The sequence below is a fragment of the Poromitra crassiceps genome (genome assembly GCF_964638095.1).
Source record: "Poromitra crassiceps genome assembly, chromosome: 12".
NCBI classification, from domain to species: domain Eukaryota; kingdom Metazoa; phylum Chordata; class Actinopteri; order Beryciformes; family Melamphaidae; genus Poromitra; species Poromitra crassiceps.
In genome coordinates this window covers 19,770,501-19,797,177 of record NC_139632.1, presented here as the reverse complement: position 1 = coordinate 19,797,177, position 26,677 = coordinate 19,770,501, and the positions used below count along the sequence as shown (strand labels likewise).

General features: G+C 44.6%; 1 protein-coding gene across 1 annotated transcript in view; it reads left to right on the top strand.

The window, feature by feature from the left end:
- Positions 1 to 26,677, top strand: part of ipo13b (importin 13b) — a 35,816-nt gene extending 9,139 nt beyond the window's left edge. Inside the window, exons 3-23 of the mRNA XM_083647104.1 lie at positions 2,242 to 2,367; positions 2,536 to 2,892; positions 3,519 to 3,772; positions 8,923 to 9,063; positions 9,315 to 9,456; positions 11,261 to 11,427; positions 11,765 to 11,885; positions 12,934 to 13,081; positions 13,256 to 13,437; positions 15,419 to 15,445; positions 16,177 to 16,311; positions 18,190 to 18,342; positions 18,586 to 18,666; positions 18,765 to 18,902; positions 19,173 to 19,269; positions 21,326 to 21,378; positions 23,146 to 23,212; positions 23,468 to 23,526; positions 23,698 to 23,787; positions 25,710 to 25,891; positions 26,542 to 26,677. Of these exons, the coding sequence (XP_083503230.1) occupies positions 2,242 to 2,367; positions 2,536 to 2,892; positions 3,519 to 3,772; positions 8,923 to 9,063; positions 9,315 to 9,456; positions 11,261 to 11,427; positions 11,765 to 11,885; positions 12,934 to 13,081; positions 13,256 to 13,437; positions 15,419 to 15,445; positions 16,177 to 16,311; positions 18,190 to 18,342; positions 18,586 to 18,666; positions 18,765 to 18,902; positions 19,173 to 19,269; positions 21,326 to 21,378; positions 23,146 to 23,212; positions 23,468 to 23,526; positions 23,698 to 23,787; positions 25,710 to 25,891; positions 26,542 to 26,638 (2,817 nt within the window). The 3' untranslated portion in view covers positions 26,639 to 26,677. The remainder of the gene's footprint in view (positions 1 to 2,241; positions 2,368 to 2,535; positions 2,893 to 3,518; positions 3,773 to 8,922; positions 9,064 to 9,314; positions 9,457 to 11,260; positions 11,428 to 11,764; positions 11,886 to 12,933; positions 13,082 to 13,255; positions 13,438 to 15,418; positions 15,446 to 16,176; positions 16,312 to 18,189; positions 18,343 to 18,585; positions 18,667 to 18,764; positions 18,903 to 19,172; positions 19,270 to 21,325; positions 21,379 to 23,145; positions 23,213 to 23,467; positions 23,527 to 23,697; positions 23,788 to 25,709; positions 25,892 to 26,541) is intronic.

Genomic DNA, 26,677 nt, shown 5'->3' with positions numbered 1-26,677 from the left:
TATTTTTTTATCCATGCCGGCAACTTGGCTTTGAGTGAACGGCTGAATGTGGACTAGCATTGGTCGTACGGGGCGGAGGCACATGATGTCTGAGATGAGGGGTGGAGGCACGTGATGTCAGAGATAGGGGGTGGAGGCACGTGATGTCAGAGATAGGGGGCGGAGGCACGTGATGTCAGAGATAGGGGGCGGAGGCACGTGATGTCAGAGATGGGGGGCGGAGGCACGCGATGTCAGAGATGGGGGGCGGAGGCACGCGATGTCAGAGATGGGGGGCGGAGGCACGTGATGTCTGAGATAGGGGGCGGAGGCACGTGATGTTAGAGATTGGGGGCGGAGGCACGTGATGTCAGAGATAGGGACTTGTACCTGGACTTGAGTTGCACTTAAGTCAATCTGGGAACCCAGAGTCTATTTTTATTTGAAAAATAATCGACTCTGGGAGAGCCCTACCGTTTTTCCCGCCTACCTGTACAGCGCCTCTCCTGCCACCGTCACTTCCTTTTCCGCGTCCGTGCTCCACTGTTTACAGTCTGAATAGCAACTCACGCCGCGACTTTCCAGTCATTTTCCACTGTTGCTGTGAGACGAGTTGACGTCTTCTATGCAGTGTTTATGCGTTAACGTTATTAGCGAATAGCCGAAACGGACCTGGAAAAGCCACCGTCACTTCCTTTTCCGGGTCCATTTCGGCTATTCGCTAACTGCACACACAATGACTTGAGACTCGTCCTCAAAAGCATTGAGACTCGACTCGGACTTGAGATTTAGGACTCGTGAACAATCTTTATTTTTATTTTTTGGTGCATTAACATTAAATTAAGGGAATGTCTACAAATAATATCAACTAATCAATGCTGATACTGTATGCTAATAGATAGAGTGAGGATAATACAGTAGCCTACATGCTTTGGATATCTTAGTTTTAGCTATGCAGTGTTCTAAGCAGATGGATGGCCTGCAGCAGATGATACAACGCTCAACCACAAGAGACTTGAGACTTGACTTGGACTCTTGCTCAAATACTTGAGACTTGAAAAATGACTTGTGAGCATCTCTGCGTGACGTGACTGAACACAACTTTTTTTGAGGGGACAGTTCATGAACACACACATTGGGGAAAGTATTAACCGAATTAACATTAATAAATTGAATGAATGAATGAGTTGACATCAGAAAGATTAAGTCGGTTAGAAGTTCTAAATGTCAGTTTTGACACATTTCTTGGTGAATTGGCCAGCCCTAAGACTGAGATGAAGATAGAGAGCGCAAGGATGGAGAAACTGGATGGTTGGTCGAGGCTGGAGGAGAATGAATGGAGAGAGAGGCAAGAGAGATGGGGCGGGAGGTGGTGGAGGAATTGGATGGGAGCAGACCGTGGGTGTTAAAGACAAGGATCAGAAGCTGACTGAGTGACTAGATTGTTTTTCTTCTGTGTTGTTTGTCAGACAGTGCTGGCAGCTAGCAGGTTTGTACTGTACATGTGTGTGACAGAGAGGAGAGGAGAAAACATGTTTTTTTGAGCAGAGCCCCAAACCGTATCTCTCTCCTCTTTCTTTGGCTCGCTCCTTCTCGCCCTCCCTGCACTCACACACTCATATTACTCCCAGCTGCACTTCTGAGAGTGCTGTTTAGAAGTCATTGCTTTCTCCATTGTTTGGGTTTTAAAGGCCTGTTTGTGAGTGCGAAAAGATGCACATTCCTCATGGAGACAAGGTCTTTCCACCGCACAAAGGCTAATTTGGGATTATTGCTCACATTGACTTTGTTAATAATAAAAAAAGAAAATCAAGATTCAGCAGCCATATATCATAGGGATGCATTGTACGATATATATCGCAATCGGTATTGACTGATGATAGTATTTTTTTAATATATCAGCATCGGTCTGATGTTGCAATTTAATATCGGTTATTCGTGGGTATTGGCCGAAATGTTCACATTGAGAGGAAACAATGCAGAAAATCTATGATTTATGGGCTTTTCCAAATGTTTTGGAAATTGAAGAAATGCATTACTTTTTCAAATTTACAGTGTTTGCATTTGTTTTTTAGTATGTACCAACTTTGATTATCATAGAAATGTGTTTTTATATTGATCACATCAGCATCGGTAAATATAAATATGAATAATAAATATTAACAGCAATGTTAATATCGGTAATATCGCATACCTAATATCGTATGGATTCTTTGCATCTTTCATTCAAATTTGTCCCTTGTCTGTTGTCTTTATTCCTAGGCCCTCCACCAGTTGTACTATGATCCCAATATAGAGAACAAGAATCTGGCCCAGAAATGGCTGATGCAGGCCCAAGTCTCCCCTCAGGCCTGGCAGTTCTGCTGGGCCCTGCTCAGCCCTGATAAGGTATGACGTATACACTCACAGTGTGTCTGTCTGTCTCTCTCTCTCTCTCCCTCTCACACACACACACTCACTCACTCACTCACTGTCTCACACGCGCGCACACACAGACACACAAAGAGGAGAAACAATGTTTAGAATAATCTGTATCCAACATATCGTCTCCCATAGGTTCCAGAGATCCAGTACTTTGGCGCCAGTGCCCTCCACACAAAGATCTCTCGGTACTGGTCAGACATTCCCACAGACCAGTATGAGTCTCTGAAGACTCAGCTGTTCTCCCAGATTGCCTGCTTCTCCTCCGGCTCCAAGATGGTGCTGACCCGGCTGTGCGTGGCCCTGGCCTCTCTGGCGCTCAACACCATGCCCGAGGCCTGGCCCGGCGCCGTGGCCGAGATGGTGCGGGTGTTCCAGGAGGAAGGGGGAGGGGTGGACGGCCGGGCACGCTGCCTGGCCCTGCTGGAGCTGCTCACCGTCCTGCCTGAGGAGTTCCAGACCAGCCGCCTGCCACAGTACAGGAAGGGACAGGTATGGGACGCTCCGGAGGAGGTGGAAGCCAGTCTGTGTGGAACTACAGGTCCAAAGCAGAAAGGGTCAGGGACGATGCAGAGCTGTAGTTAAACACAATATTCACAGGCTTTCTTCAGTCTTTAGTAGGGCTGGGCTATTGCCTAGGGCTGCACGATATATAGGCAATCATATCGATATCGGCTGATGTTAGCCAGCTTTCTTATATATCTGTCTCGGTCCGATGAGCAAATGTTAATATCGGTATTGGCCAACATCTTCATATTGAGAGGAAACAATGTGGTAAATCTATGATTTATGGGCTTTCCCAAATGTTTTGGAAATAAAGAAAGACATTTCTTTTTCAAATTCACAGTGTTTACATGTGTTTTTCAGTATGTACCAAATTTGATTATCATACAAACTTGTTTTTATATAGATCATATCGACATCGGTAAATATTGGTTATCTGCCATAACAGCAATGTTAATATCGGTATTGGTCAAATGTTTTATATCGGTGCATTCCCCCCTACTGATTTCCTGATTCGATTCCGATTCACAAGGTCCCGATTAGATTTCCAATTCAATATCCATCCATATCCAGGAGGCCATCTCACCCCTGGTTCTCTCCCTCTCTCCCGGTAGGTGCGGGGCGCCCTGGGCCGTGAGTGGGGGTCAGTGTGTCCCTTGCTGCAGCAGCTGCTGCGCAGGGCGGACAGCCCCGGGGCGGTGAAAGCTCGCGTGCTGCGCTGCCTGTCGTCCTGGGTGCTGCTGGACGTGCCCCTCAGTGAGAGCGAAGGCCTGGTGCACGACTGCTTCACTGCCCTGCCCGACCCGGAGCTCTTCGACACCGCCGTAGAGGCCATAGTCAATGCCATTTCACAGCCCGACTCCCAAAGGTGTGTGCATTTGTGTGTGTGTGTGTGTGTGTGTGTGTGTGTGTGTGTGTGTGTGTGTGTGTGTGTGTGTGCGTGTGAATATGGCATGAAAGAGCTGCGTGTGAGGATGAGAAGACAATGGGCAACAAAGAGATGATGACGATGATACATACAAAAATAACAATGTGGGTGGAGATGCATAAGGCTTAAGCCAAGGGCAGCGAATAGACAGAGTGGACATTGGAAGGACATGAGGGGAGGGAGGACTGGAGGGATTGATACAGGGCAAGTTGCCAGCCAGGGGGAGGAGAGCGGCATTTCTCGGTTGGCTGGCGTTACCATGGTTACAGAGCCATGGAGAGATGTCATCATGCCCCGGTTGATTCAGACATGGCAGGCACCCATTACCCCTCCCCTAGAGAGAGAGAGAGAGATGGTGCGAGGCTGAGAGAAGATAGGGTTACAGAGAGGTGGGAGAGACAGGGTGCAAAGAGGAAGAGGGCAGGGGAAGGTGTGAGGGAGGTAGAGGGCAGGGGAAGGTGTGAGGGAATAGGAGACGTCATCATCCTACATACCCCCGTGCTGCTTCACAGGCGAGGAGCAGGATCTATGAAGTTGAACACATAACTATGCATAGCAGATGGCGCGGAGGAGAGTTGCGTTGAGTTACAGGTAGAACATCCTCAGCCTCAGTAGCTGTTGCTGTTTTCCTAGAGGAAGGAGCAGTTTAGTCATGGATGAGAAGAGATTCTTCTTACTTTTTGTTATTTCAGTTCTTTGGACACTTGATGTAAGCTGGCGCTGCCAGATGGTGTGTTTTCACATTACCATCTGGGAACGGGTCGCTCAGGAAAGAGTTTCACAGGGCAGCCACTTTAAAAAAATTCCTGGTAGGTGATGGGATGAACCATCTGTCTACACTACCTGATAGGTGATGGGATGAACCATCTGTCTATCACAGGCTCACTCTTGCTGGCGTCACACTAAAGCCCGCCCGTAGCTGCCTCTGGACGCCGATTGGTGCGAACCACTGGTGGTTTGGAATTCAAACCAATAGATTGAACCGTGGCAAGATGGGTTTATCATGTGATCGTGATCCCATGATCTTGCGTGAATCCAGCTGCCTCGCAAGGTTCCACTTGCTGCCCATTCATTTTGAATATATTTTTTCCTCTTTGTTTTTGTTTGTTTGCCTGCCGATCACATATCCCTGAGTCATGTCTGTCTGTATGCGTGCCTCTGTGTGTTTGTCAAGTGCTCCCAAATGTCTTGACCCTCTCATTAGTTCACCGTCACTGAGCCACATGGGGCCTGTGTTTTTGACAGTATAACAGTGTGTGATTTATGATGTTACATTAGTGGGGGATGTACTGTTCTTCCTGTGCCGTGTGCGTTTGAGCGTGTGTGAGTGATAAAAATAAAAATAAAATAATTAATCAGGAGTCACGGTAGAAGGGTTTTCTCTGTATTCTTCCTCCCTAGAAAGTCTTTGCGCACCTCTTCTTCCTCCTGTAGATTCATGCTCTCTCTCTCTCTCTTATCTATTTTATTTTATTTTCTCTCTCTCTTGCTCTCTCTCTGTTTCTCTCTGTTCTTCCTCTTTTCCCCTCTCTCCCCATCCCTGCTGAAAGCTCCCCTCCCTCTCTCTTGTTCTCTCGCTCTCTGTTTAAACGCATTACAGTCAACTCATTTGGGAGGATGCTATTGGTCCAGCTGCATCCTGTTGCCAGGCAACCCATTTCCCCTGTCTCGGCGTGTTGCAGTAATTGCAGAGGGTATCAGAGGTGGAGAGAGGGGGAGTGGGGGGTGAGAGAGGAGGAGGTGGAGGGTGTGTGAGGGGGGTGTAAGGGAGGAGTCAAGCGAGAGGCAGAAAGTGTCATGTGTAATATAGAGGGCTAAGAGAGGAGAAAGGAAGAACATGAGTTGGAGAAGAAGAGGAGACTGCAGCAGACAGTCTCTCTAAGGAATGCTCAGAACGTCATCTCTTATGAGAGGCAAACATGTATACAAATCCATTCTACGCTTCTAATCTCATGACACCCCCCCCCCCACACACGCACACACGCACACATTACGCCCCTCCCCAAGCTAAGAGTGGACGACCTGCATCTCCAGAGCGTCTTGTTAAAAATGAATGATATTCTGAGTGCATATCACACGCGGGGCTAAGCTAAGTGCAATCGGCTCTCATAGAGTAATCAGACAGTCCAACCCAGAGAATGTAGGCTGTAGGCCAAGCACACACGAGCACAGGTACAGGCCCATTAGATCAACCCAGACCACAGTTTCTGTTAACCAGTTTGTTCCAGTTTTGGGCTGGTAAAATGTGCAGCTGTCTGACAGATAAATATATTGTCAATATTGTCAAGCATCAGCCAAAATGTGCAGTGGGAAAATCAATCAATCAATCAATCAATCAATCAAATGATGATTACCGGTAACTGACCATAGAATTACTACAAAAAACAGCTCATGCAGTATAATCCAAGTGTTCCGAAGCCAAATGATTGCACTGTGGGTATAAAAAGTCCAATATTTACCTCATTATCTCCTATATTTTCTACAAACTGTCAGTACAGTAGCAAGCCGATGCTACCTTCAAATGCCATTGCAAATATTGTAATTACGGGTAGAGTGCACCCTAATAAAGTGGTAAAAAATAAATTGGAAAGTTGAGTTTTATATGATAGCCACGATGATAGCAATAAACACAATCAATCAATCAATCAATCAATCAACCTTTATTGACAAATGCATAGTCCATAGATGACACATACACAATTAAAAAAGGACACATGAGAACACATAAGAGCACTAAAAACATAGATACACTATAAAAGAATGATTTCAATTGCAAAACGGAATATCTTTGTTTTTATTCTGCCAATGCAGCAAAAACTGTCTCTGTTACCACTTGGTTTCAAAATGTACTTAAAATCTTTATGCCTTTATGGTTTCTTTGATGGCAGTTACATTCCATATTTCTGACAACCAAAAGACTTGCAAGACCCCCCCCCCCCCTTTCTGTTGACTCAACTGTTAATCAAATGCATTTGTTGGATCATTGCATTTGGTTTGAATTATTTATGACTATTAATGCTAGCCTATTTAAATCTCCTGACATCTTACCACCAGCCATGCTGGCTGGAACGGAAACCCTGAGCCAGACTGGTGCTCATAGCAGGGTAGAGCTCTCCAGAGATGGCTGACTCAGCCTGGGTTGCTGAGGAGGGGACTGGGCCTCATAACACAGGATCACAGATATGGCTTCTCGGCTCATAAGCAGGCCCGTGGGAAATTTGTGTCATAAACATGCTGTCTAGGGCCACGGCAAAAACATGCATTTAACCTGCAAAACACAGGGTCCATATATCAGTGTCCCTTTTTTTAAAGGTTGTATGTTTGTTTGAATAATACAGCATTAAAGCTGCCTCTGAAAGAGAGATTTAGAGTCGAACCGTAGAATGCATAATGGTCTAAAGTTTGCTCACAAGAAGAAGAAAAAGTCTCTACATCGGTATTCAGGTTGTCTTATTATTATTATTATTATTATTATTATTATTATTATTATTATTATTATTATTATTATTATTTTTAAATCCTGGTGAAGTGAAGTCACACAACCTTGCTCTGTCATTGATGAATATTCATTGACTTGCACCCACCTCCTTACCGACATCCTCCTGAAGGATGGAGCGCCACCTGCGTAGCAAACCCCCACTCCCCCGGGACTGACACAACACACATCATATGGTTTGCATTATAGCATTCACACGTACACAGTACACCATGTTCTGTGACATTCAAGACACACATGACGCCCTTCATCTCAAAATGTCACCGCTTCACTTGGGATGATGGGAAGACTCATGTCGCATTAGCAGATGTGTGCCCGTTAGGGCTGGGTATTGGTTAAAATTTCAAGAATCGTTTCGATTCCGATTCACAAGGTTCCGAATCGATTAATCCCGATTCGATTCGATTCCGATTTGATTAATTTCAATATCGATTTGGTTAGTGATACTAATACATGTTTTTTGAGCTGTAACCTGAATTACATGATTGTCCAGTTATGTAACACAGGGGTTGCGGACCGGTTGTCAATTTGAATGGTTTTAGTTACACATATATTTACTCACCAGGTGGTGACAAAGGGTAAATAACAGCCTTTTCATCTGTCAATAAAGACACTTTCACAATTATGCACAGTGATTTGATTTCAGCCTATATAATTTCTAAAAGTAAATATAATGATGAAACATTTCCATTTATGTAGCCTACAGTATTTATGTTTTTGTTTCAACTACAAACATAAATAAACGTCAACTTGAAACTATGTTTCAACTACCACACACAGCCAAACGTCAACTTGAAACTATGTTTCAACTACCACACACAGCCACACACATTATTAAAATTAAAATTAAAAATGTAATTAAAAAAAATTGATCTCTGGACATATGAATCGATATCAAAGGATTAAAATAAAAATCGATTAAAAATCTGAGAACCGATTTTTTTTATCCCAGCCCTAGTGCTCGTGTGTGTGTGCGCATCCATGTGCGTATGTGTGTGTGTGTGTGTGTGTGTGTGTGTGTGTGTGTGTGTGTGTGTGTGTGTGTGTGCGCGTGTGCGTGTGCGTGTGCGTGCGCATCCATGTGCGTATGTAAGTGTGTGTGTGTGTGTACTGTCTGTGAACATGCATGTGGTGCACCTGGAATGAGGGAATTGTAAATGGCTGAGACAGCAGGAAGAAGACTGTGTAATAACTGCCGGCAGTGGGGTGCAGCTTTTAGCAGGAGCCTTGGATAGAGTTTCCGGTTCCCTGGTAGATGTTTTTTTATTTTTTTGCAAGATCAAAGATTCTAGTGACTTGACTGAGATTTGATATAAACACTTGTTATGAGAGGCAGTGAATACACAAACCTGAGCAGTGCAAGGCCTTTTTTTTTACCTTTCTGATTTTCTCCCTAATTGTACTTGGCCAATTCCCCCTCTCAAGCTGTCCTGAAGAGATTTACCAACAACAGGACATAACATTTGGGAGGGTCACCCTATTCCCCCCAGTCCCCCCCCCGCAACTCACTGCATGAGTTGCTTACTCATGTTTTGTAAATGGACTACTAACTGTCACTTCTGGTGTTTGTGCTTGTGTGTGTATTTGAGTATAGATATGTGAACACTCTGCTGAAGCTGGTTCCCCAGGTGCTGGCCCTCCAGGAGCAGCTCAGAGAGGCTGTGCAGAGCGGAGACATGGAGACCTGCCACGGGATCTGCCGTATCGCCGTCACACTGGGAGAGAACCACTCCAGGTGTGTGTGCATGTGTGTGCGTGTGCACGCGCGCGTGTGCGTGTGTGGTCAGTCAATCTAAAAAAAAAAAACCTGCTGTCCCATTCCCACCCCCCTTTTAGCCTCTGATGGACCTTGTGTACCCACATACTTACTGTACGCTCCCTCTGCTGGGGAGAGTGCAGATGTCAGTTCAGTTGACATTCATCTCTCTCTTTCTCTCTCTCTCTCACTCTCTCTCTCTCTCTCTCTCTCCCCCGTCCTCTCTGCAGGACTCTGTTGGAGCAGGTGGAGCACTGGCAGGGCTTCCTGGCTTTGGTCAACATGATCATGTTTTGTACGGGGATCCCTGGCCACTACCCAGTCAACGAGACCACCAGCTCCCTCACACTCACATTCTGGTACACACTACAAGTACGTACCCCACTGCACGGGCCACGCACAGGGATTTGCGGCATATAGCTAGCTATAACTGGTGATTTTGTTGTCTGTGTGCGTGTGTGTGTGTGTATAAAGGTCATCTAATGTAGTTGATCAGTGTTGAGCGTGGGCGTGTCTCTGGGACACAATAACTGACTGTTTAGCCTTCTGTAGGAGTTGTGGGTCCAGTTCAGTGAAACATGGTGGGAGGTGACTGCTTGATATCCCCAGTGACGCACCTGCTCTCTCACCCACATGCTTTACCACCTGCTCTCTCACCCACATGCTTTGTATTTGTATTTATTTATTTATTTAGCACATGTTAATATAATCGGCATACAAAGACACCATCAAATGCAAATTAAATAAAAGAAAACATGCAAGGAGATTCCAAAAAGCCCTCAAGGGGCTTGACAAAGCGGCATCCCCCAAAATATCTTAGAGGCACAAAAAAGCATAGCTTAAAAACATGAATCAGAACACGCACACAGACACACGCGCGCATACACACACACACACACACACACACACACACACGCACACGCATAAGGACATCACAGTACAGAGATTAGAACAAACAAAATAAGTAAAATGTTAACAAACAAAAAAAAGATAGAAATGCAAGTGGCAATTAATGTTGGGCTATTTTTATAGCAACATATTTTTTGTATATTTTTTAAATGACTGAGGAGAGAGTTCAACAAGATGGGTGGGGAGTGAATTCCATATCTTGGAACCTCTATAGGTTATGTTAAATTGAGATGAGGTGGTACGTGATTGTGTGCTTTACCACCTGCTCTCACCCACATGCTTCACCACCAACAGCCAAGCTAGGTTCCTACGCCAATGCTCACCCAGGCAGCAAGGGATAGTTATCAGGGATAGTAATCAGATCCTGTGCAGCTGAAAATGTAGTTGACCAAGTCAACATCATGATAGCTTAGAAAAACAAAATCATATGGTTCACTGCCAATCTAAAAGTATGAATGGGAATCTATTAGGGGTGGGGGAAAAAATCGATTCACCTAAGTATCGCGATTTTTAATGTCACGATATTTTGGATCGATCTTTTATTCCAGAATCGATAATCGGAAAAAAAAAAAAAAAAAAAAAAAAAAAAATTTTTTTTTTGGGTGCTTGCAGTCAGGCCACTCACAGAACAGCAGGCCAGGCGCCGCCTACTGGTTTACTAGTGGTTTTATTACTTTATTAGTTAGTCTGAAGTAATAATTACACTTCAGGGTTAAAGTGGGTGCATCTCATTGTAAAATTGGACTTCAAACGGCCCAAATCTGGCTTCAAACGGCCCAAATTTCACGGCGTCGGCCCATATCGGCCTGGCCTGCTTGGTATCTAATGCCGGCCTGAATTATGATCCCAGTCCGCCCCTGTTTTTAACTATATCGCCCAGCCCTACTCATGATATATAATATACAGTCTCTAGTGTATGATTCAACTTTTCCCATGTTCTAATCTAGTGTAAAAAAGCAAACAAACTGAAAAAAGAAAAGAAAAAAATAAACAAAAATCGCAATAAATCGTAATATCGAATCGCAATAATCGTAGAATCGCAATACTTAAGAATCGCAATATAAATCGAATCGGCACCCAAGAATCGTGATAGTATCGAATCGGGAGATAAGTGAATCGCCACAGCCCTAGAATCTATGTATTATGTACCTCACTGGTATGCGTTTCTTTCCTCCAGGTCTGTCTTTTGCAATGATAATGTTGGACCACAGCCGTTGACTATTCACTATAAAACAATTTTGTCTCTTCTCTGTTCCCGTGTCTTCAGGATGAAATCATGTCGTTTGAGTCGGACCGGCAGGCAGTGTATCTGCAGGTCTACAGGCCGGTGTATTTCCAGCTAGTGGACGTTCTGCTGCACAAAGCCCAGTTCCCATCTGACCAGGAGTACGCATCCTGGTCCTCAGATGAGAAAGAGCAGTTCAGGATCTACAGGTGTGTGTGTGTGTGTGTGTGTGTGTGTGTGTGTGTGTGTGTGCGTCTCGGTGATGGTCGTCAGAAATTACGTATTGACAGGTTGATTGGTCAGCAAATTTGTCTGGCGACTGAGAGGACAGAAACTACTGTCTGGCTGCGGACCAGATGATAGACAGAAAAGCATTTGTTTACATGTGTTAAACGGAAAGGATTTAGGTCTGTCAGGTAGATGAACAGATAGGGTTATAGATGAACAGATAGGGTTATAGATGAACAGATAGGGTTATAGATGAACAGATAGGGTTATAGCAGATATTCTCACCTATAAAAATGTGTTTGCATGTCTGCTCTTCAGGGTGGATATCTCAGACACACTCATGTATGTGTACGAGATGCTGGGAGCAGAGCTGCTTAGTAACCTGTATGATAAACTAGGAAGACTGTTGACTAACACAGAACAGCCCACGTCATGGCAGGTAGGTGACACACACACACACACACACACACACACACACACACACACACACACACACACACACACACACACACCTTCAAATAAAGAACATTGGAGATCAGCAAACAGACACATGTGAAGCGTTTTCACATGTGTCAGATTTTAGAAACGGTACTGTTAGTACATTAGTTTATGTTTAAGGGCTCGTGCTTAAAGTCCCTGGAAACCAAAATCCACAAAAACATTCTAACTATTAAATTTAGGGTCTTATGTGAGTAATTGTGTGCCTCAGAAAAGAGAGAGAATTACTTTCAACCCTAACCCCAAAAATCAACACTTTTCTACAAGGTCTGCATTTCCATTTCCTCATTGAAGAGAGCGGAACACGCGGTGCTAAAATGCATGATCTTATCACGTCATAAGATTTAATTGAATCACACACGCATGCACGCACATGCGCACACACACACTGACACACACACACAGTAGCGCTGTGCACTCGCCGCACAGCGGCGAGTGTGTTCGCCGAGCAACGCGCGAACACACACACACTCCATCTCTCTTTCCTTCTCTCTCTCTCTCCTCTCTCTCTCCGTTAACGGAGAGAGAGGTCTCCTCCGAGCAGTCTCCTCCAAGAGAGAGAGAGAGGAAAAGACCTGCTGCAGACGGGACACGCCCACACAGTCCGCGGGAGAAAATACACTCTAAAATATAATTGATTCTTATGACTTTTGCCATGACTGTCAAACCTAAATTTATATACTTTGCGACGTTCATCATCGTTCAAATTTGGCTGGTGGCTTATTAACATAGGTTCCTGTGATGTGATGAACTCAAAATGCTAAATAATAAAAAGATATTTCTGGTTTCCAGGGACTTTAAATGTAAAGTGTTTCACATCATTAAACTCTTGTCAGCTTGCATAAAATTCACACTGTATGAATTCAGTGTTTGCCCACCACTGCCTGTGTTGTCTCACACACACACACACACACACACACACACACACACACACACACACACACACACACACACCGGTGCCCACCACTGCCTGTGTTGTCTCTCTCCAGCACACAGAAGCATTGCTGTACGGCTTCCAGTCCATAGCAGAGACAATAGATGTAAACTACTCGGACGTCATCCCAGGCCTGATAGGACTCATCCCCAGAATCAGCATCAACAATGTCCAGCTGGCGGACACCGTCATGTTCACTATAGGTGAGACACCTAACACACAAGTCTCAGGTTGATTGGAGTTTGAATTGGAGTTCAGCACATTTCACAAAGGTTAGCACAGAAGAAGTGTAGTTAAAAGAAAAGGACAGCACAGGACTGTCAAAGCACACTAATGGCTGCCCATTGAGCGTATGAACTGTTTGAATCCCCCACCAGGCGCTCTAGCAGAGTGGCTAGCAGACCACCCGGTGATGCTGAGTAGTGTGCTGCCCCTGGTGCTCCAGGCGTTAGGGAACCCCGACCTTTCTGTTTCCTCTGTCTCCACTCTCAAGAAAATCTGCAGGGAGTGTAAATATGACCTGCCGCCCTACGCAACCAACATAGTAGCTGTCTCTCAGGTGTGTATCAACCTTTTTTCTTATACATACAGCGAGTCTTAAAGTGGTAATCCGGAAGATTTTCATGTACGGTAAATAAATGTCTGTAAAGTCACTATATATCGCCAACTAAGTTAAAGGAGAATTTAGTTTTTTTTTTTACCTGGAGCCCTCTCCTCACATTAATTATTATCTGACGACTCACCCAGTGTTCTCCGGTGCGATTTGGAGCGTCCTAGGCGTTGTTGTCTAAATAGTGTCCAAGCCAGTCCTTGAATGCGCTCTGTCGGGGCCACATGGCAGCATGCTGTTACTCCATGTAAATAGACAGTTTTCTTCCCGTGTTCCATCCATATCATCATTATATGATCCCTAAAGAAACATCAGACTGCTAATCTCCCCCGGGCTATTTCCAGTAGTCTTTAGCAGGGATCTCATTTCCTCGTTCGGGGGGTCAGTGTCACCAACTCTCGTGAAGTCCCGCACAGGCCAGCTGGCAGGAAAGTCTCGCGGGACAACGAAAGTTGGTGACACTGACCCCAAATGAGGAAATGAGATCCCTGTAAAGACTACTGGAAATAGCCTGGGGGAGATTAGCAGTCTGATGTTTCTTTAGGGATCATATAATGACGATATGGGTAGAACACGGCAATAAAACTGTCTATTTACATGGAGGAACAGCACGCTGCCATGTGGCCCCGACGGAGCGCCATTCTAGGACTGGCTTGGACACTTGATCTCAAAACAATGCCTAGGACGCTCAAAAACGCTCCGGAGAACACTGGGTGAGTCGTCAGATAATAATTAATGTGAGGAGAGGGCTCCAGGTTAAAAAAAAACGAAATTCTCCTTTAACACAATGGTGATTGAGCCTATGGCCCATTGATGAAAGCCCTTGTATGGCGCTGACCAACTTCTTCTTCTTTTGAGTTGTATGGCAGTTGGCATCCAAGTGTTGCATTACCGCCCCCACTGGCCAACTTGAATGTATTAAGGAGAGGAGAAAAAAACCTTCACGTCACACATGCAACACTGTTTGGATCTCACCTGCAATTACGGCTCATAGGTGTGGTCAGGGACAAGAAAACTGAAATCTTCCGGATTATAACTTTAACATCAGAGGCAATGATAATCCGTTTTAAGACAGACATTGTTATATTTAAGTTTTAACCTCTTGCATGGCACCGTAACGCCGGCGTTACGTTTCTGATTTTTTGCTGTTTATTTGTCATTTATGTGATTAATTAGGTAGTTAATTCTGAACAATGCTGTTCATGCTACATACCAAATTAACCGGCTGAATCTTGCGCATCGAACCATGTCTTCCTTTTTCAGATCAGATCAACACAGCAGAAGTTATAGCTGTCTTTGTACAAAGACAAAGACAACATTTCAGATTATTTGGCTTTTTCAAATGACTTTTTATAATGGCTTTTTGGAAATCCGCCTAGGTATCTCCCTACAAAAACCACTGCCAAATACTAATGTTTTGGTATTTTTTCATCTTCTTTGAGTTGGGATGTGGTAAGGCCTGTGGCTATGTCTCCATTGGGTTTCTAGCCATAAATACAACAACCACAGGTAACTGTTTACACTGTAAAAGTGTTTTTTATTCTAGGCGAGAATCAACCACTGTGTTTGAGCTGGTGTTACTCAGGGTGAGTAACACATAGAGTCATTCTGACACTTGGAACAGAAACTTCAAAGTCTTACCTTTCAGAAATGGTCAGGCAGTTGTCTGTAACCCTAGCGGTTCAGCCACAGTAAGCATTTTAGTTTGGGTATGTCGTTTTCACCATTTTCTTCAGAAATAGGCCCCTTTAGAAGGGGTTAAAAGGCTAAGGAGTTGTAGTCTTCTATTTTATGTGCCTGCTTCTTAAAACTATTCACTCTGTGAAAATGCTTCAGATGTCTTATTTTGAGTAAACGTTCATGGCTAAATTGAGAAAGTTTTGATGTGTCTTCAAAATACTAATCATCTCTGTCTTTTTCTCCTCTCAAGGAGGTGCTCATAAAACAGATACACAAGGTCAGTGTGTGTGTGTCTCTCTCTCTCTCTGTGTCTCTCTCTGCAAGTCTAGTCTAAAGGTCTTTGCACGCACAGTCTGTTTTTTCATCTGTGTTTTTCTTTTAATTTGTCATAAAAAAACAACATCATGATGTACAGAAATCTTACACACTGAGTCCGATGCATTTGATTATTATGTTTGTCATTCTATTGGCAATACGAGACAAATATTCGTCCTCGCCTGTATCCACATTACAACATGATGGGTGACAGGCAGCAGTGATGTGGACTGGAGGAGGCAGATCATGGCAGCAGGTGGGGGAATGGTGGCCGTATCGCATTAGACAGGGGCTCCGTACTGACCTTCACCTTACCAAGCCGGCCGTGGTGCGTCCCCCGTGGTGGGGGCCGGTCCGGCGTCTCTCCGGCTGCCTCTCTCCCCCCAAACACAGACACACAGGTCAAACAGCTCGCAAAAGGCTCTTGACTGATGCGACAAACAAAAACAAAAACAAACTGTTCCGAAAGCTTTAATGACGGACGAAGGTTTCGGAGTCAATGTGTAAATGCGATTACGCAAAATGGGGTCGTATTTATTTTTAAACGTGCGACAATTTCGGACGAAAAAATACGGACTTGGAGTGAAAACCCTTAAGGATTGCACAGTGTGTTATGTAAGAAGCGTTTGTCTTATCTAGATCGATGACTAAATAAAAAAATCATCTAAACGATCTGATCCTCTCTTCTTACAGACCAGTCAGTGCATGTGGCTGATGCAGGCTCTCGGGTTCCTGCTCTCTGCTCTCCCAGTGGAGGACATCCTTAGAAACCTCCACTCTCTCATCACCCCCTACATCCAGCAACTGGAGAAGCTAGCAGACGAGACGGTGCGTAAGCCGAAGAACAAGACACACGCACGCACACGCACACGCGCACACACACACACACACACACACACACACACACACACACACACAGCAGGCACAGTTGGACTCCGGCCATAGGAGCAGGCCTTGTGCCTGTGTGGAGCCTCTGTAATGGAACATTTCTCTGCGGGACCAGATTGGATTTGACCCTGCACCATGGGCTAGTGACTCACAGGGCAGTACCACACACACTCACACTCACACTCACTCTCACTCACTCACTCTCACTCTCTCTCTCTCTCTCTCTCTCTCTCTCTCTCTCTCGCTCGCACACATGCCACCACGCACGCCCCACCAGAGAACACCCATGCTGAATATGTATACAGAAAATGAAGAGGTACCCAGTCAGACAAACAGGGGACACACACACACACGCACGCACACGCGCACACGCACACACACACACACACACACACACACACACACACACACACACACACAGAGAGTGATATGAGGAAAATTACTTACCCTGTTGAAATGTCAGGTCTAATGAAGCCTGGGTGCACAGACTTTGGATGCTACATATATGGAGCTGACATTATCTAAAGATAGAATGCTTGATATTATCTCTGTGCGGAACGAAGGAGACTTTCTCTCCTGATCTAATGTTCCACCGTCAGCAAAGACCTCTGCTGGGGTGTGTAGAGATGTCAGTTTAGATGAAGCATTTCACATCTCTCTCGCTCTCTCTCTCTCTCTCTTCCTTTCTTTATCTCTCCTCTCTCACCCTTCCTCACTGACTTGTCGCTTTCTTATTATTTTCTGTCTAGCTTTTAATGTGGTCATTACATCAGACTAGCAAATCAGGTGCTGTGTCTGGAGCCTGACAAATAGTGGCACCTAGTGGTGCGAGCTGCAGGTGAACTTACATTGGGGATGAATGGCCATGATGTTGGTGGGGGGCCAAGAAAATGGTCTAGTCACCGTGATGGGGCTTGCAGTCAGTATGAGCGCACACTGCTCATTTTGAGAACATTACATCATCAGTATGAAACATTACAAGGATGACATCAGTGCAATATGGCTGTAATGAACAGACAATGAACAGAATAAATGACCTTGAATGATGTTCAGCAAGTTATTTAGCTTTCAGGTTTTATGATTTATGAAAATGAAAAATGCAAAGCACATTATAAATCATTTAAGACATTTTCATCTTCATTGCACCTTAAACGGTGATACTAATAGTTTCAGCAGCAACCTGTGACTAAAAGGTGCCTATCGGCGGTTTTCTTTCTTTTTTACTAAAAGACTTGACAGTGATACTTGTGCAGTTTTATTCAGGAATGTGTACAGCAAAACTATGTTTGAGAGGGATGAGTGATGGATGGGTGATGGACGGGGGAAGGGAATTGCTGTAGCTGTTAGAGGGTGCGGCGGACATGTTTTTTTCTCTTCATTTCTTTTTTGTCACTGTTCCATCACCATGGAGACGGAGCCGTGACTTAACTCTGCTAATTTAAGCCTTAATTACTGATGTTACCTGGGGGAGAAGCGTATACCGTATATGCCTACAGTATGTGTTGGTATGACAAGAAGCCATGGCTTTCTTTCAATCACGTGACTGAACTACTTCCCCATCCTTTCATTGGCTTCGTTTAATTCTAAACCCTTTTCATGAATCGCTGTAGACATGGATGATAGAATCAAACTGGGCGTATGTCTTGCTTCAAATGTCATTTATGTTCTTGGAGATTTCAAAGACGGGCACTTTTCAAAGCAGACACTAATGCACTCGGTGATCAAATGGAGACGGGGTTTGTAAGCTAGCAAATGATGCTTTCAATTGTGAGTCATTGGTAGATAACGTTTTCCTTTATCTCTTTATTCTCCCTGCAGCCCAATCCCTCCAATAAGCTCGCGATCATCCACATCCTGGGGCTGCTGTCCAATCTGTTCACCACTCTGGACATCAGCAAGCAGGACGATGAGTCAGGGGAGGGATCGGCACCACCTGTCAAAACAACGCCTCCCCCACCCGGGCCAAACCCGGTCAGTCACCACACCGACACCATCACCAGCTATCGGCGTTATTGCTCATAGGCAACCCATGTGTAAATAAATACAATAGTTTGAAGATATTCCTTATGGCTTTGGTTTCTTTTCATTCTGTTTTAACTCTACGCTACGCAGACGCCCCTCCATTTTGTTTTTAACTGTGTCTCTGTGTGTGTGTGTGTGTGTGTGTCTGTGTGTCTGTGTGTGTCCGTGTGTGTCCGGCCCCCCGTGTTTCAGGTGGTGGTGGTTTTGCAGCAAGTGTTTGCGCTCATACAGACTGTGCTCAGCAAGTGGCTCAACGACTCGCAGGTTGTAGAGGTGAGTCTTCAGCATGATGAGACACAGGAAGGGCCCTTGTGCTTTTTCCGTAAGACACCAAGACACTTGAGTGTTGCTGATCTGACGTTGTCCCTCAGGCGGTGTGCGCCATCTTTGAAAAGTCGGTGAAGACTCTGCTGCATGACTTTGCTCCCATGGTGTCCCAGCTGAGCGAGATGCTCGGGCAGATGTACAGTACAATACCCCAGGCCTCGGCCCTGGACCTCACACGACAGGTACAGTACACACACACAGTCTCACACACACACACACACACACACACACACACACACACACACACACACACGTATTAATTTAATACCATGTGCATACATGCAATGAGATTTTACAGCCATCTTAAAAGCCTTGTCAGAAAGTGCCATACACACTGACTAGGAGAGGAGTGCAAAAAATAGCTAATCACAATGATCCCTCACTGGCTTGGGTTATAGACAGTGGATGGATGGTGTACTGATGATATCTGATTAGTAGTCTTGATGTTTCAGATGGTGCATATCTTTGCCAGTGAGACAGACCACTTCCCACCCATCAAGGCTTTGTTTGAGCTTGTTACCTCGGTAACGCTCTCCATCTTCCAGCAAGGTAGGGGGTCCAGCGGGGAGGGGCTGTCAATACTGTTGAAATGTGTCTCTTTGAGTTATTGGTAAATCTCTGGTTGTTATTGATTTGTTTTTGTTTTTTTTAGTTCATATTTCATATCAGAGGGTCCAGAAACCTATTTCTGTGTAGTAGAGGGAAAGAAGGGCATGTGGACAGATTCCAAATACTTTGTTTCATATTTCTCTGTATGTTATGCTGCCATTTCATTTTGAGGTTGCATGGGGAGACTGCAAACTCCTATTTTGTTTCTGGATTGCAAAGCAGCGATGTTAAAATAGCTTTGCCCGGTGGCCACATTTGGAAAATGACAAAAGTGTCAGAGGCCAACGCTGATTCCAGTCAACCTTTAAATGTTTACAGTCATTACTCAATGTAATGTGCGTGACATTGCAAATTAGGCTGTTGGCTCCATGTGTTGAAGTAAGGATATTAAAAATGATTGTCTGCTCACTGCAGACTCAACCCCCCGCTACCACTGCACTGATCGTCATTGTTTCAATGATTTTCAGACCATAATGCTTTGCTTACAACTTGTGCAGTAAACAAGCTACAAAGTTTCACTATTGATCACTCTAGAAAGCTTGTTGACAAAGTTGTTTTTACAAAGTTGTGGATGGAATCGCTGTTTCAACATTTTGGCCACAGAAAATGCATTTCATATTGTTAAGTGTCCAAGAGCCAATCAGAAAGACTGTGGGTTTGACTTAGTTAGACATCAAGCAGTTCATGTTACATTCACCATAAGGATGCTTGTGCCCGTTGTGTCTGCCTCTCCTTCCTCCTTTCTGTTGTCCCCTTCCTCCTTTCCTGCTTTGACTGGTTAAGTAACGGCTGCCTGTCCTCCTGCCTCTTAACTCTTTCTTTTCTGAGCAGGTGCCCTTTCATATACACTAGCTCTGTGACCACTGGCTTATTCAGTTGGTTGCCGGAGAACATAGCAGGGTAAACCAACTCAGGATGGCTACAGCCGCTGTTGGGCCACAAGGGGGGTTGGTCACTCCATGACAGCCCTCTGAATAAGCCCTGTTTCTTGAGGGGTTGTGCGTGGACGAGGGCTGGAGGGCGGTATTGAGCAGGAAACTTGTTTGGAGTCTGGGAACAGTCTAAAGCTGGGCGCGCACTACAGGACTATGTTCAGTCCTATTCCAATATTGCTGTTGGAGTCCTCCAACATCGATCTGAACACTCCAGAGATAAGCAGGCATGTTTGAACTGCTTGAATCTCAAAGGGGATTCTTCACTGGCAAGAAAGGCCAAGTGGTTTCTCTAGGAATTGTGTGTTTAATTTTGCATTCCTGGCAATCTGTCATATTAAGGGGGGGATCTTGTAGTCTGTGTCCAGCATAAGGGAGGGTGTGATCTCAGAACATTATACTGATCTTTGAGTGTGATTCCATACTGATCGCTATGGGTTGGCCTTTTAAGGGAAGGGGATCTTATGGACCAGTTCTGAATGGACCCTAACAGTAACCTCTTCCCCTGAGGCACTTCTCACATCTGAGAGGACATGTGGGGGCTATCAGCCCATGTGGTGTCTTGGGGTAATGGGTAAGGGGGTTCATTTGGGTTTGGTGCCCCCTTTTTCTCCAAACTGTCACAGTAACAGAGGTGCCTCCTGGGTTCCCACTCCAAACCCACTTTTGTTTTTGTTTTAGGTTTGTTCTTTTTCTCTCGTTACTTCTTTATTTTGTTGTGTTCTCTCCAAACGGACCCATGTCTTCTTTATTTTGTTGTGTTCTCTCCAAACGGACCCATGTCTTCTTTATTTTGTTGTGTTCTCTCCAAACGGACCCATGTCTTCGTCTTCTGCCTGTTTCTTTGTTTTTGTTCGTTCTCTGTTTTTCCGAGACTCTGCCAAAGCTTCATATGCCCCTCCCCCTTTCTCCCCTTTGTTCCTTACTCACGTGTGGATTATTTCGATGAAATATTTTTGAGTTCTCTTTTATTTCCACATGACTGTTGAATCTATTCAGTTGCTGTTTGTATATTATTCTTATTCTCTTATGATTTCTTAAGTTTCATCTTTATTATATTTTAGGACCCAGGGATCATCCTGATATTGTTGATTCATTTATGCAACTCCAAGCTCAGGTGTGTTTTTGGTTTCTTATTTCATTCACTTTGGGTTTCTCTCTCTCTCTCTCTCTCTCTCTCTCTCTCTCTCTCTCTCTCTCTCTCTCTCTCTCTCTCTCTCTCTCTCGCTCCCTCTCTACCTCTTTTTGTTCTTTGTTACTGGGTCCTAGCGTGACCCATCACATAGGCAAGGCAGTGGAATGAAACATTTTGGGGATGTTTGAATGAGAGACTTGGGTCTCCCCTCAAACGCTCTTGATTCTAACAGTCACCTTGCCACGCACACACTGGGTGTTACTAATCCATGACGATCATATTGATTTCATGTAGGGTTTTCATTTTACCTACAGATGCTCAATTCATCCATTTGCAATATGCCCACTCAGCGAAGGCTGGACTATGATAAGCATGAGAAATGATTTCTCTATCAATATATAACGTTATCTGCCAACATATCGTCGTGTCGGGGATGTTGTATATCAAGATGTCAAATTCTTGGGAACTAAGAAAAACAGCCTTGTGTTTAGTTTGATGACCATGCATTTTTGATGTTATCCAATAGGCTTTGACAGGGTTTCAGAAACCCAAGAGGTCAGAGGACCGTGTAATCCTTCAACTGAAAATGAAAATCACTAAGATTGGAGTTGTGAGGTCTCCACAGACAACAAAGATATGCAAAATCACATTTATCAATCAAATTTAACTGCATGGCAATATAATATAACTTCTAATTAACTGTAATGTTAATTACATTAAATAATCTCTAATTTCCCTAATAATCCCTAATCTCATTTTGTAAGATATTTTAATTAGGGGTTGCAGTTTCATGATTAATTTACAAAATAGTGTATTGCGATAACTCAATGTCATCATTTCATGATTCAATCGTATTGAAAGACAAACAACAATATTGAATTATTGCCGTACATACAATTTAGAAAACGGAAAAATATATCATGCTCCTAAATTCCTTCAATATGAAGTCACTTTTGCTTCTCCGTAAAAACAGCAGCATCCTGTATGTAGAGCCCAAGATGAAATGTTTTGGTCGGTGGGTGTTCTGGCCCCAGGTGACTGGTTAGTCTCTGAGCCCAGTCCTCTTCTGAAGTCATTCCAGCCCAGAGCCAATCAATGCCCCAATGAATTAATATTCAACTAATATTAATCAGTCCAGACAATTGGCTGATGGCTCTGATGTTTAATATTTGTGTCTCCCTTCTTCATCCTTCTTCCTTTGTTTTCTATCTTTGGATAGATCTGACCTTCATCTCTCTCCCTTTCCCTCTCTCCCTCTCTCCTCTCCTCCATCCTGAATGAGTTCATTATTATGAGATGAGTTGTTGTTTCTCCTTATCTGCACATGTTAATTACTTACAGACTTCTGTTGCATATTCAATTCAATCAAAAGTAATGTTTCAAATCAAATTGATTTCAAAAGAAACAAAGCCAAAACCATCATTGCCTTTAGTTTGACTTAAGTTTCCAATGATTTTGAATGTTTGATTTTTTGCAGTTTGTTTGTTATACCTGCTGAGTTGTGCATTGGAGGATCTGTGTATGAGTTTGGATATAGCTTCTCCTAGACAGACGGAGAGAGTAGTATAGCCTGGTAGGCAGATCTGTTGTCGGTCTTCTGTTGCTGTCAGATCCGGCTACCAGGCTGAGCGACTATTTTGGAGAAGAGTATTTTGAAGGAACCTTATGAAATGGAATGTGGGGAAGCAGCACCAGCCGGGTTAGGCCCGCAAAAATATACTCTACTTCATGCTTTTATCTGCCTCCTAGGCCCTCAAACGGAAGCCCGATTTGTTCTTGTCTGCGAGTCTTGACGTGAAAGCAGTTTTCCACTGTGGTAAGTTGGCGTATCATTTGCATGCACGCACGCACACACACACACACACACACACACACACACACCCACACACACACACACACACACACACACACACACACACACACACACACACACACACACACACACGCCTGCTCAGTACTCATGGTGTTTTGGGTGTTTTTGTTTCCCAGCCTGTAAAACATGCGCTTGTTGTCAATATCCAAGTACAAAGTATGAGTGTTTGACATTCTCCTTCAATTACTTCTATTCTAGGAGTTCTGTCACTCAAATTTCCTGAGGGTCCGACAGTCAAGTCAACGTGCTTGTTCTTTGTGAGCACACACACACACACACACACACACACACACACACGCACACACACACGCACACACGCACACACACACACACACACACATGCACACACACACTTAGAAATGCCACAAAAATATACACATTTATACCAGCAGGTTCTTTTGTGCTGATTGTCCCACTGTCTGCCTTAGACGGAGTTGTTGACACGCTGCTCAGATGTGCCTCCAGTGGCCAGAGTGGTGCAGGAGGACGGCAAACTGCTGGTGCAGGCCGTGCTGGAGGTAAGAGGCATTAGCAGGTTTACATCATACAAAAGCCTTAATATGGGCATCTGGGTAGTGTAGAGGTAAAAGCACTCACCCCCCCTCCCACCGGGGAGAGACCCGGGTTCAATTTGCAGCAGCTTCCGGCTTGAGTCCGACATTCCTACAGACACAATTGGCTGTGTCTGTGGGTGGGAAGCCAGTGGGGTACGAGTCCTGGTCGCTGCACTTGGTGCATTAACTAGCGCCGCCTCGGTCGGGGTGCCTGTTCGGGGGAGGGGAACTGGGGGGAATAGCGTGATCCTCTGCGCTACGTCCTGCCAGTGAAACCCCTCGCTGTCAGGTGAAAAGAAGCGGCTGGCGACTGCCTGTGTATCGGTGGAAGCATGTGCTAGTCTATGGCTCTCTCCAGATCGGCAGAGTGGGTAGAGCAACGACCGGGACAGCAGGGGGAACTGGCCAAGTACAATTGGGGAGAAAATAAACTTCAAAAGATCAAAAGAATAGAAAACAATGATGTATCACCTCTAGACTTAAACTATGCCCCTTATTGTCAAATGAAAAATCTTCGAAAAATAACTAGCAACTCAATTGTACTCAACTCTGTGAGAATATGGAATTGTGCTCATAAGTTTCTGAACTGGAATAAGCCTTTATCACCTTACACTCCTATATGGAAGAATCCAGCTCTGCCTTCTGTACTTGGTGATAATGTTTCGAAACAGTGGGCTGATAAAGGCATCCTAACTGTGGCTTGCTTGTATGACAGTGGCGCTCTTCTCACATTCACACAGATCCAAGAAAGATATAATGTACCTAGCTCACAATTCTTTAAGTTTCTACAGTTAAGAAGTTTTATTCAGTCCACTCAGCAAACACTGGAGGAACCAAAGGCCTCTGTAATAGAGCAAATACTAAGACAATCAGAGAAATCAACAAAATTATTATCTAGACTTTACAAAGTTTTGATGGAGGCTTTTCCAGACTATACTCTTTCTACTAAGGAAAAATGGCAGGGCGACATTGAGGAAAACATTGACGAGGAGGAATGGATACAGATTTGTTCAAATATACACTCTGGCTCATACAACTGGAGACACAAGCTCTTACAATTCAAGATTGTGCATAGAACATATTATACCCCAGAAAAACTGCATGCCATGCACTCAGAAATGTCCTTTTTGTGCTGGAGGTGCAAGAGGCAAAAGGGGTCTCTTTTGCATATGCTGTGGTCTTGCTGTAAACTGGCTGGAAGGCCTCCTATCCCCCAACACTGTCTCAGTGGAAGGCAGAGATGTCAGGCTATATTCCTCTTGATCATCTGTATTATAAAATGAAAGGAAAGCTTGACATATGATAAAATATGGACCCCTTATGTGACTTTTATGGATAACTGTTCATTCTTGAGATGTGTGTATGTATGTATGTGTATGCATATATATGTGGATATACATGTGTGTGTATGTGTGTGTGTGTGTACATGGATGTACATTATATATGCACATATATATCTGTAGTTGCAACCCTAGCATTGTTTGTCTACCGTGTTTGTTTAAGTTGCATTGTCTTGTTTGTCCTGTTTCGTTATCTTGTCCCACCTGCTTGAGGGTATCATACATACATATAAAAAGCATACACAAAGCACTGAGGGAGGGCATGGCCTCCACAGTAACCCAGTTCCACCTCTGTGGGAGAAAACACTTTCGCAAATACAGGGGAGGGTTGTGGGATATGCTGCACATTGTAATGTATTGTATTATGTTCGTTTGTTATTAAAAAATTAAAAAAATATTATATACAAAAGATATTATATTTCACTTGATACTGTAGTTGGAAAAGTTGTCACACATCAAGCGCCCTTATATACTTGTCCCAGTTATTCCTCTCGTATAATTATAATTTTGTCCCTAAAGTAAAATGCCCTTCTGCTCTCCCTCCAGGGGATCGGGGGTGGTGCGTCCCGGAGTCTGATGGACCAGTTTGCAGAAGTGCTTTTCTGTCTGAACAAGCACTGCTTCGCTCTGCTGTCCGTGTGGCTGAAGGAGGCACTGCAGCCTGCGGGCTTCCCCTCGTCACGGGTCACGGCCGAGCAGAAAGACACCTTCTCACAGCAGATACTCAGGTAACACACAGTAGCAGTAACACACACATCCACACAACATCGTTTATAGTATCTTACCTCACCTACATGCTGCTAGTCTCGCTTGCCAGCCTCCCCTCACTTCCATGAGAGGAGTCTGGCTGCATGGAAACAGGCTGCTGGCATAAGCTCTACAGCTGCTCTCCAATTGGAGGCGACCATTTCAGTCGCTGTCGGCATTTCCGCTCCCCGCTTACAAGCTCTGCCATTGGCTCCGACCATCTCAATCAGAGCAGCTTCCCTCCTCCCTGTGTGTCGCTGTAAATTATCCCCTGCTGCCGCAGTAACTAGCTAGCAAGCTAACGGCAGAAACCTACACGCTAGCTCGTTGCTACACGCTGAAAATGGCAAGTTGGATTGTTGGAAACTATTTTCCGAGGGCACTGCTGCTACGCGCTGCTTATCGCAATTCCAGAATGGTGACCAGCGCTGCCAGACTCCTCTCACGGAAGTGAGGGGAGGCTGGCAAGCGAGACTAACATGCTGCTGACTACATTTGTTTAGAGGGTTGTCTGCTAACGAGATCATTTCAGTTGGCCAACCACATGATTTTTGCCACAAGCTTGTTCATTATACGCATTTGCTCTCTTTTTTGTCCCCCTCTCCACTGCTCCGCCTCCTCCACCCTGCAGAGAGCGAGTGAACAAGCGGAGGGTGAAGGACATAGTGAAGGAGTTCACCCTAGTGTGCAGAGGGCTCCATGGTACAGAGTATGCGGCTGAATACTGACACTCTACCCTTGAACTTTGACCTAACCGTGACCTCTGC